This window comes from Ambystoma mexicanum, chromosome 1q (genome assembly GCF_040938575.1).
Source record: "Ambystoma mexicanum isolate Mex_15411 chromosome 1q, UKY_AmexF1_1, whole genome shotgun sequence".
Taxonomy (NCBI): Eukaryota; Metazoa; Chordata; class Amphibia; order Caudata; family Ambystomatidae; genus Ambystoma; species Ambystoma mexicanum.
In genome coordinates, this window is record NC_090922.1 from 671,600,974 (window position 1) to 671,611,959 (window position 10,986).

General features: G+C 49.0%; 1 protein-coding gene across 1 annotated transcript in view; it reads right to left on the minus strand.

Moving 5' to 3' along the window:
- Positions 1-10,314, minus strand: part of CNN3 (calponin 3) — a 280,459-nt gene extending 270,145 nt beyond the window's left edge. The window contains exon 1 of the mRNA XM_069641272.1: positions 9,989-10,314. Within this exon, the coding sequence (XP_069497373.1) occupies positions 9,989-10,045 (57 nt within the window). The 5' untranslated portion in view covers positions 10,046-10,314. The remainder of the gene's footprint in view (positions 1-9,988) is intronic.
- Between the last annotated feature and the right edge of the window lie 672 nt (positions 10,315-10,986).

Sequence of the window (10,986 nt, forward strand, 5' to 3'; positions counted from 1 at the left end):
AAAGCAACGGCTTTATGATTATAATTTAATGAGACAAACATCAACATCACTTTCGAGGAGAAGAGTAACGCAAGGGCTCCTTTGGGTTGTATGAGCAAGGATTTTAAGCTATTCTCCGAGACACTCAAAGCAGCAGAGTTTGCGTATTCGCAGATTTCAGCCCCAAACAAGGCTGCTAGGGCAACTTGCAACCTGTATAGTTACATCAGGGGTATTGTGCCAGCACCATGAAATGAGAAAAACATCCTTATTCCTCCTGCACGCATCTCCTACATCACCACATGTTCAGACCAGAGGCCATTCTCAGCGAATCAGAGACACAAGTAATCATAGACTGGCACTTGCTCCAGCTTCACCCCATTAACTTCAACGCAAATTTTGATTTTCCTACATGATCTGTGCCTGAAGCTCAACAACTTCGTTCTGACTCCGTTTATGTCCGGACAGTTTCTCGCACTTCTCATTGCAAGATTAATTCCCATGGAACTTGCTGCAAGCAGCACAGCATCATCTGCAGAACATTGCAGGGTAGTGTGAATTGCCCATCCTCGGTGCACCCAGACCATTGGCTCTTCAATCAAACCGTTCATGTAGAGGCTAAAACGTAATGGGGCCACAACACATCCCTGTCGAATACCCAGATTGACCACAAAATGGTGCTATCACCTTACGCCCCTCAATAAACAGCCTTGCTGTCCTCATATAGGGCTTGAATTGAACAGAGTAGCGCTAATGGAATTTTATAAGCTGCCAAAACAGACCACAATATACTATGCGGGAATGTGTAGTGATTAGCAAGGGAAGGAGTAGAACTCTACTGGCTAGGTGTGCCCATATATGGTTACGGGGTCAGTGAACTAGGCTGGATAAACTATATTTTGCAAAAACCCATGACAAGAGCAGGATCCAGTAGAAACTATTCGGATACAGCAAAGTAGAATTCACAACATGATAAACGAGGGCAGTTACAGCAGGGAAGAACGTCAATGTGGTTCCAGGTCAGGTGAAAGTAGCCTGTGCTAGTAAGCTTCTAATGAACACTTAAGAGATTGTTTGCACTGGTTCCAGTTGAAGCATATTGGGTTGTAAGAAGAGTGATAGAAAATAAAAAAAAAGGCATTATCCAAATTGACCTTTTGTCCTAATTATAGTGGTCCCAATTGACCTTTATATTATTTTTAATTATTTTATACATGTATTCGGTTGGTTTTGGATTATAAATATAAGGGGATTGGGTGGGGGTTACCAGGGGTTTCCCCCCCCCCATACATGTCCTAATTGACCTTTTAAAATAGGTCAATTCTCCCAAGGTCAATTGCAAAAAGGTCAATTAGTATACAACCAGAAATAAAGTCACCCATGGCCTTTTCGCGAGTAATGCAGGAGCTGTACTGTGATCAACTACGTCATTACAGACCATTTGGACGATGACCACCTGCATTTAGGGTGGGGGGGGGGGAATAAAACAGACAGCAGAGCCCATTTACAGCTAGGCTGGGACATGTCACTTCTATGGCAAGATTGGAGGCGAGCATTATGCTTCAACTATTACCACTCAGCAGTTTCAACAACTACACCAAAAACAAACAACTTCTGAAATGTCCAAAATTACTTTCCTCTAAACTACAAGTCCCATAGTCTCTGTAGTCCCTTAACTCCCCAGCTCAGCTATGACCACATCCTGTCCGAGCTCCTCCTCTTAAAGCAGATAACAGGAGGGGAAAGAAAACGTTACTTAACGCATTAGAGGGATTTATCATATACAGGCATAGTATAGGAAGAGAGTGCTTTTAGCAGAGAAAGACAGGCGTCAAGCAAAGTGGGCGTAGCGATATTGGTCAATAATTTCTCACTTTTCAGTGAGCGCACGTAGCAACATTTTCATTAGAGCCTTACATGACAGGGCTTAGAATTTTGCCTCACGGGATATCCATAAATTGGTAGGTCATCAAGCTCCAGCGACCTACGACCCAGTGCCATAAGACCGGCCTGTCAGGGGTATTCGGTTCGCCTCGGAGCCGGCCCAGAGGCGAGGACAGAATTCAGGAGTGCTCTGGCCCCCTCCTTTGCAGAGGCATGGCCTCATAGCGAGCATCAGTGAGGCCCTCGGAAGAGAGAACGGAGCGTCTACGCTTGAGCCCCCTCCTTTGCGGAGGCGTGGTTCGAATGCAACACGGAGCAAAGTGAAAGCTCCCCCCCCCCCCACCTCCCGACTACGAGCGGACACGATTGATAGTTGCAAAGCAGGCTGAGAAGGTTTCTGAACCACGCTCTCTGCCCGGAGCAGTAAGAAGCTGCTCACACAGACAGAGCCGCTATCATCATTTAAAGGAGAGCAAGATACGGTATACAAGCCATCACAGGCTTTATGAACATGCAATAAGCTTCACACAGAGGGAAAGAGGCCAAAGTGAATGAAAGCCATTACAGGCACGGTGCAGCCACAAAATAAAAATAAAACATACATAAGCATTGGAGTAAATAAGACCATCTATTAGTGCTGTGGGCGTGCGAAGACACTTATTCAGGTATCCAGGTGCACAGCATGCTCCTAAAAATGTCGGGAGTTTTGAATGGAGTGAAGAGGAGCAATCACTAGATCTAGCTGCCAGCTTCAAGGAGATGCCGGGAAGTACGCTAGTAGATGCCGTGGCTCAAGGGGTGAGACCCTACAAGAAAGACTTGAAACCTCCAAGCTTAAGGGAGGACCACAAGGATGGACTGCACGCCTACTGGACCCTCAGGATCAGGGTCAAAGGGGAGTATTCAGGCCCTACAGAGGAAATACTCTGACAACCCCCAGGGCCCATCGGATGGGGCAAAAAGGCCCCAGAGGTCGCCGACGCCTTTGCTAAAGTCAAAGAGGCCTACTTAGAGCATCAGGCAGTGCCAGACCTCACGACCTCCACTCCTGGGGGTGACAATGAAGGAGACTTGGACCCAGGCTCGGAAGAGGAGCCAGCAGAGGGAGACCCCTCTACCCCAGATACGGAAGAGCCAGTCAAGGAAGAATGGCTAAAACTCAGTGGGGGTAAGCGAGCCCGCAAGAAGAAACACATCGAGGAGGACCAGGATGTCATGTTCGATCCGGACAGCATCCAGAACCCAAGATGATCCGACTGGCAGCCGTCACCCAGAGTAGCTCAATATATGACGATGAGATTAAGGAAAGCCCTAGACAAGGAGGTGAGACAGCGCCTTTGAGCGGAATGCCCATGCCTGGACCTCCCTGGCAAAGTAGCAGAGGCCTCTGAGCTGGATCCTAAAATGCTCACCTTTGTATCCAAGACTAGCAAGGACCCCTGAAAGGGCATAGATAGATCTTTCTGGGTAACTCTTCCAAGAAGTGCTGGATTTAGCAGGTCCTCTCTCTAAGATCATGGATCTTGCAGAAAGAGCGAGAGACACAGGTGAAGTGGATCCAGAGGCCTTGGCAGGATGGGCACAAAGAGCAATTTGTATACTGGGAAACGCTAACTGCGCCATCGCCTCAGAAAGAAGGAGGGCTCTTGCTCAATATCGACATAAAGTCAGCGACATAGCGTCTTATGAAGAAGGGGAGTCAGCACAAGTTTTGCTTTTCGGAGAAACCTTCAGAAAGAGATGGGCTGCTTCGTAGGAACATACACATCCTTAGAGAAAGCTCAGGCCTCCATCCGGAAAATCTCCCCTTTTAGAATTTTTGCCGGGACCAGCTGTTTCAGGGGGGCCAGTCGTCAGCAAGGAGGAAGCTCCCTCCCCCCCCCCCCCAACCATAGGGCACAATACTGGGAGAACAGACAGCAGGGTGCTTTCTTCCCAGTCAGAAGTCATAACCCTAGGGGACGCAAAGGAAGAGGCTTCAGCCGAGGGAAAGGATTTACATCAGGTAAGAACAATTGCCTACCCCCCAGTGGGAGGGAGAACCAGCATATTTTGTGAATACTGGCGCGCGCTTTCCAACGATGCCTAGATCTTGCAAACCGTGAGAGGTCTGCAGATACCACCTAGAGCAAGAATTCATAGACTGTGAACTATCGCTATTAGTGCAGAAAATAGCCCTAGAGAAGCGCACAGAAGCCCCCGGCTTCATAAGCAACATGTTTCTCGTTCACAGGAAGGAGAAGGTGCGGCCGGTAATAAATTTGAAGGAGCTGAATGGATGTATAGTGTACCATCATTTCAAGATGGAAGGCATCCATCAGGTCAGAGATTGTCCGAGAGAAGGAGACTGGTTGACGAGGTTAGATCTGAAAGACGCTTACCTCACAGTCCCAGTGCAGGAGAAATACAGGCCATTTCTGGCTTTTTGCCGGAGGAAACCGCTCTGGCAATTCAAGACGCTGCCCTTTGGGCTTGCGTCCACGCCCTGGGCTTTCACCAAGCTGATGAAACCGGTGGCAGCAGCAATCCGAGAGAAAGGGATAAGGTTAATCATATCTATATGACCTACTGCTGGTAGGATTTCTAGTGAACACAGAAGTCAGATACCAAACCAGCACAGAGACTGCACTTCCTGGGTTCTGTGTTAGACACAAAGAAAGCTAGGCTGGAGCTTCCGGCAAGGAAAATACAAGCTAGCAAGAGAGATCAGGCTATGTCCGAGGAAGTGAGTGATTTTGCTGAGAGTTCGTGCAAGATTGTAGGGCTGTTAGCAGCTTCCATTCAAGTCATATTTCCAGGTCCCTTACAGTGTCTAGCATTACAAAGATTGAAAATAAGACACCTGCAACAAGGGTTGAAGTATAACCAATTGATACCACTGGACCCAGAGTCCGTCTCGGAACTGGAATGGTGGTTGCAGAATATGGACGCCTGGAATGGGCATGCTATTTTCGGAGACTGACCGGACCTGATCATAGAGTCAGATACCAGTCGCCTTGGCTGGGGAGCAAGATGCGGAGAGTTGCAGACAGGAGGCAAGTGGAGCGAAGAAGAGCCGAGTCTTCACATAAACTGCCTAGAGCTCCTCGCAGGTTCCTTCGCGATCAAAGCATTTACAAAAGGGACAAAGTGAAGTCATGAGTACTGCTGAAGATGGACAATATCTCAGCAGTGCATTACATAAACCACCTGGGAGGAACAAGATCCCAGATGCTAGCGAAGGATCTGTGCCATTTTTGCCTACCTACAGGCACTTCAGTGACAGCGGAATATCTGCCCGGAGCACTGAACGTGATAGCAGACTGGAACTCCAGATACCTCACGGATTCCAGCGACTGGAAGCTGGAGCCGATAGTATTTCAGATACTGGATCCATGTGGGGACCAGTGCACACAGATCTGTTCACGTCGCGTCTCACTCAACAGCCAGCTACTTCACCTGGAGATTAGACCCAGGGGCACAAGGGACAAATGCATTTCTGCAGAACTTGGCGAACTCCATTACGCATTTCCCCTCTTCATGGTGTTGAGCAGAGTTCCAGCGAATTGTCAGAGGGAGAAAGAGGGGCTAGTGTTAGTAGCGCCGTTATGGAAGTCTCAAGTGTGGTTCCTGACACTGGTGGAGCTTTCAGTAGATCGGCCGAGAGTCCTCCTCAAAGGAAAAGAGTTACTCACGGACCCAGCTGGGTTGTGTCATCCTCTGAGAGTGAGTGGGACGATCCACTCATCGCGTGCAGAATATCAGGAAACGATGGGATCTGCCAGGCATTTCGATGCAAGCTGCAGAACTCATTGCAGAATCCTGGGCGCCTTCCACTAGGATGAGCTATGACACGGCTTGGGCCAAGTGGACTAGCTGGTGCAAAGGGAGAAGTCTTCATCCCATTTCAGCACCTGTAGTGGACATACTAAACTTCCTTGCCCAGCTCCTGCAAGACTGGGAAGCATTCTGCACAATAGGAGCGTATAGATCTGCGATCTCAGCAGGACACCTGCCAATCGAAGGAGCGCCGGCAGAAGAACATCCAGCCGTAGCTAGACTCATCAGGGGAGCCAAGTTTAAGGTACCGCCAGAACCGAAGTAGAGCACACTATGGGCTGTGACCGCAGTTCTGCGGTCGATAGAGAGCTGGCCAACAGACAGATACCTATCTCACAAGCAGCTGTCAGTGAAGCTAGCAATGTTACTTTGCCTCATATCCTGTAAAAGTGTCAGATGTCAGCTTTAGAGATCAAAGGGGGACATTTGGGCCTCAGCAAGTAACTTTCATGATAGTGCGGAGAACCGAGACAGGAACTTCTTCAGTTCACTAGCTGTACTTTGAGTAATATCAAGTGGTGCGTAGCAAGTTGTATCAAGGAATATGAAGCTAGGACAGTGGAAAACAGGGCAGCGGGTACTACCCAATTATTAATTGCACGCAGGAGGCCTTTCCACGCAGTAAAGACAGCGACCATTTCAAGATGGGTCAGGGAAGTGATGCAAGCAGCAGGGATCGATTTACGAAAGTATGGAGCACACTCTCCAAGAGGGACTATGGCATCCAAAGCGTATATGGCGGGTGCACCCTTACAAGAGATTATGTTAGCAGCAGACTGGGCTAATGATTGTACCTTTAAAGAATTTCACTTTAAGCCATCTGAGAATATAGCTGCAACAGTATTGGGGAAGCATAATGCTGTCCTCCAGTCTTGCCATAGAATAAAGATTACCCCTGCTATCTGCCCAGGGAGTATTAATTCTATTAAAGACTAGGAGGCGAGCATTAGTTTCCCACCCTGAATGATATTGTGGATAATGTGCATTGTTGATGATATGTATTGCTGTTTATAATGAGATGATAACAATACATGGACACCACCCTTGTGTTCTGTTTTTGTATTCTTCCTTAGGAGAGGAAGAGAAGAATAGTTGAGGGAGATGGTCTATCAATCGAGTTAAGAGGAGGCAGCCAGAGACTAGCAGCAGCCAGCTGCAGTGGATAAAGTTTTGCACAGTTGGCAGGACAAAGTTTGGCATTTAAGTGACAATCAGAGCATGTAAAAGAGGAGGAGCTCAGCGACAGGATGTGGTCAGAGCTGAGGAGTTAAGGGACTACAGAGACTATGGGACTTGTAGTTCAAAAAGAATAAAGTCACTTGGGACATTTCAGAAGTTGTTTTTGATATAGTTGTTGAAACTGCTGAGAGTGGTAATAAAAGAAGTTGAAGCATAATGCTTGCCTCCTAGTCTTTAATATTATTAATACTCCCTGCGCAGATAGCAAGGGTAATCTGTATTGCCTTCTACAGTGCCCACTTGCTGATGTATATACAATCAGGCAACCTATGCAGTTTTCAGAAAAAAAAAAAAAAAGTTATATGAATCGCCACAAAATGCGCCAGACTTAACAGTCACGCGGCCATTTTTAAACGCGCTTTCGCGATAAAAAAAAAAGCTTTGCTCCTCCTATTATTAAACGTAAACAAGTGCTTGCGTCTGGTAGGTTCATCAGAAGGCGAAGCATGAAGTACAAATTAGCAATTTACAAACAATGTCAACTGCAGGGGCGTCACGGGGCAGCCAGCCAATGGGCAACACGGAACCTAGCACACAACAGCCTAGAGGATTCCAAGCACACGCGAGGCTTCAGTAGTTCCCAGGAGCATGGGGGTGGGGTGGGGTGGGGTGGGGGAGCCGGCCGGGCTGCTTTGAGCCTTTCTTCTGGCCCGAGCCCCTCCGGCAGCAGACAATGAGCATTCTGTGCAGCCGGCCAGTGGCTGGGCCGGCAGCCCATGAGGTAATGGGCTGGGAATGCGCAGGCAGAAAGGGGGCGGCAGCTCTCCCCCACCCCCGTCAGAGGGGACCACTAATTAAAGGCATGGGGAGGCTTCTTGCGACATCTTCACTCCTCCCTGGGCGTTAAATGAGCAGGAATGTGATGGGAGTGGAAGACGAGTGAGAGAGGGGTCACATTCAGTGAAGAGGCAGGCCAGGGCCGGGAAACGGCTGACAGAGGAGAGGACATGCTTTCCTGACGCCCCGGCAGCAGCACCGCCTGGTGCTTGGACCCACTTTCTCGTGGGCCGCGCTCCTCTCAGTAACACCACATGCCATATAGGCTCTAGTTATGCTTTTGGGAGGTTTCCCCCAGTGGGCTGCGGTTTTTGTATGATTATTCATGCGTCCTGCCTGAAGTGAACATTAAGAACAAAAAAAAAAACTGATCCCCATACCGAGACGTCATCCATTAGAGCAAAATATGATGTTGCCAAATGCTTTGCAGTATCCAGCCAACGTAGTATGCCGTAACGCAAGGACAAGACGCTCGTGCCCCGTGCGTTCACCAAAGCATTCTGGGAGTGGTAGTCGATACATTTCAATTTAATTACATACAAGACAACGTATTACGTCGCATGCGGAATGTACGGGACTAGATCGAGTCCCCGCTCATCTATTTTTGGAATCCTCATAAAGCAGCTACGTGGTATGGGGGGCATCCATCCAAAAACATCCATAGGAAGTTAACTAAAGACTATTCGAATACAAACCAATAATGAGTTTTAAGAAGATGGCGCGGCCCAGAAGCACCGTGAATCGTCACTCAGCAGACTTCTCAGCCTGGGAAGGTTGAAAGGCCGAGCCACTTGTAACCGGTGAAATACGTGCTCACTATTGCGCCTTGAGCCACCATTTTACAGGGTTCCCAAACGAAAAAAAAAAAGCCGCTGCGACCCCCAAAACTATTAGGTTGGTGAATGTTTGAAAAGCACTTGCACGTTCTGAACACCGACAAGGCATGGTGGGTTCGTCTCCCCTCCCTTTCATTCTCATTATTTGTACTATTAATTCAATTATTCATCTATGTTGTAAATTCACTGTCTACCTTTCCCTGTCCCCCATCCCGTTGCCCTGTGGGCGCTTTGAAACAGTAATTGTATAAGCGCCTCACAAGTGACCAATAAAAGAATGGTACATACGACACAGGACTTCCCTTGAAACTATATAGGGCGAATTAGGCTCAACAAGCTTGCCCACTATAGAGCCCATGCCCTCCCCTCCCTACATGCTGCCAGCCAATGAAGTCACAAGTCCACCACGTGCATGGGGCCTTCAAAGGAGGAGAGTGAAGTCTGGTTTTCCAGAGCTTAAAAAAAAAAAATGCTGACCTTTGAAGTTTGGCAAATAAGTAATTTCCCAGTGAAAGTGCTTCCTCCCCTTTTCTGTGAGGCGGGGGAAGGGCGAGAGGACAATAACGCCAATCAACAATATTCGGGCAGCCTCCGATAGAGTGGATGACAAGTAGGGCTGCCACCCCCTCCCTTATACATGTCACATAACTACCACTTCATGAAAAGAGGTTGCTTGCTGGTCAGCCGCCCCCCCCCCCCAAAAAAAAAAACACCGCGAGAACATATGCCGTGCGTGAAATAAATTTGACAGAACATGAGGGTAGCCTGGTTCTGCAATCACCTGGCGCTATAACGCGAGCAAGAGGGGTGTTAGAAAACACGTAAACATTTATTTATTTTTTAAGCAATTAGGTTAACTTATAACAAAAATGGTTGCATGTGCAACACTCATACTCACAATAGAACGGTTCTTGATAAGCCTTTACTTTAATGGGCAAAGCACAACGAGGATTAAAGCAAGGACTCCGCGGATGCATGCATGCGCGGCTGCAGAGTTAGCGGGGGAAACACAGCTGGCCCTGCTGCGGTTACTCCCACCCCCGGGCTGCGGACAAAGGGAGCAGCCGGGAAAGGAGGCGTGGGGCGGGAGGGCCGAGCCCGGGGAAAGGGGGCCCCATTGCACCCACAGAGGGGGGTCAGGGCGGTCCGCCATGCTGCAGCCCCATCTTAAATTAACAATTCAGTGGCACAATGACATTTTTGTGGATTGCTAATTTCCGCACATCGCTCGACTCACTCCCATTTTCCAGGGCCCTACTTGGACTGTCCCCTAGAAACACTCCTCCAAACGCCCGCTATTCGCTCAGGACTACGTAGAACCAAGGGGCGAGGAGTGTCAAACGGACACCCCCGTAGGTTCTCCCCAGAGCCTGGGGCTCATTCCCTGCCCCCATCCCAAAGCCCCTTCCTTCCTTCTCTGAACTCCGGGCCACGCTCCCGGGAGCCCTCCGTACCTTGTTCTTGACCTCGGCGGAGAGCCCGTAGGTGGGGCCCTTGTTGAAGTGGCTCATGCTGGCGTCGGTGATGGTGCAGGGGGAGTTGCGGGCGCGGCGCTCCGTTAGGTCTGGGGGCGATAACGGGCTGCGGTGCTGCCTCCTCCTTCCTGTGCTCCCGGGGCTGCAGCTGCGATGCTCTTGCACCCCTCCCTTTCCTCCTCTGCCCGCCTCCAGCAGGAGCAGGACGGCTTGGATGGAACCTCAGAAAACGCCACCTAGCGGCGGCTGTGATTCCGCCTCCGCCTGTAACAACGCTCAGCAGGCGTGTGAACAGACCTTTCCTTGGTGGGATGGCACCTCCTGCTTTATGTACCATCACATCGCCTGCTAGTTACGCACCAACTCCACCCAACGTACCCCCTTCACGACACCCCCTTACACGGTTACCTCGCCCCCTAAATATTAAAACAAATGTCTCCTTTGCATCTCCTGGGTCTTGACGAAGGCCATACAAATGCTATACAAGGCCACTTTACATTACGTTATTAAAGCACCCCTCCTATCTCTTACACGACCCACTGCTTTCAATAGCGCCCCTTTCTATATGTATTGCCATCTAATTTTGATTGTACATATTATTGCACCTCAAATATCTTGTACATCTTCTCCATTACTAATTACCCCCCCTGCCTTATACACTATCCTATGGGATCAATTATATCTTCCGGCAGTACCCTTTACTTCTTCCCCCAGCCTGTAGTATCACCCCTCAATGCACTCTTAACTTACTCCCCGATTCTTACACTATCTTCCCCTGCACTTTGCACCATTCCCACCTGCCATTTTACCATTTCTGCATTCCCATTTTATGAACTTCTCATACATCTTCTGTCTCTTCCTGCATTTTCTCCCATCTCTTCTCGCTTCTCCTCCCCTCTCTTCTTACATCTTCCATCGCTTCTTGCATCTTCTCCGATCTCTTCTTGCAGCTTCCCCCTCTCCTCGTGCAGCTCTCT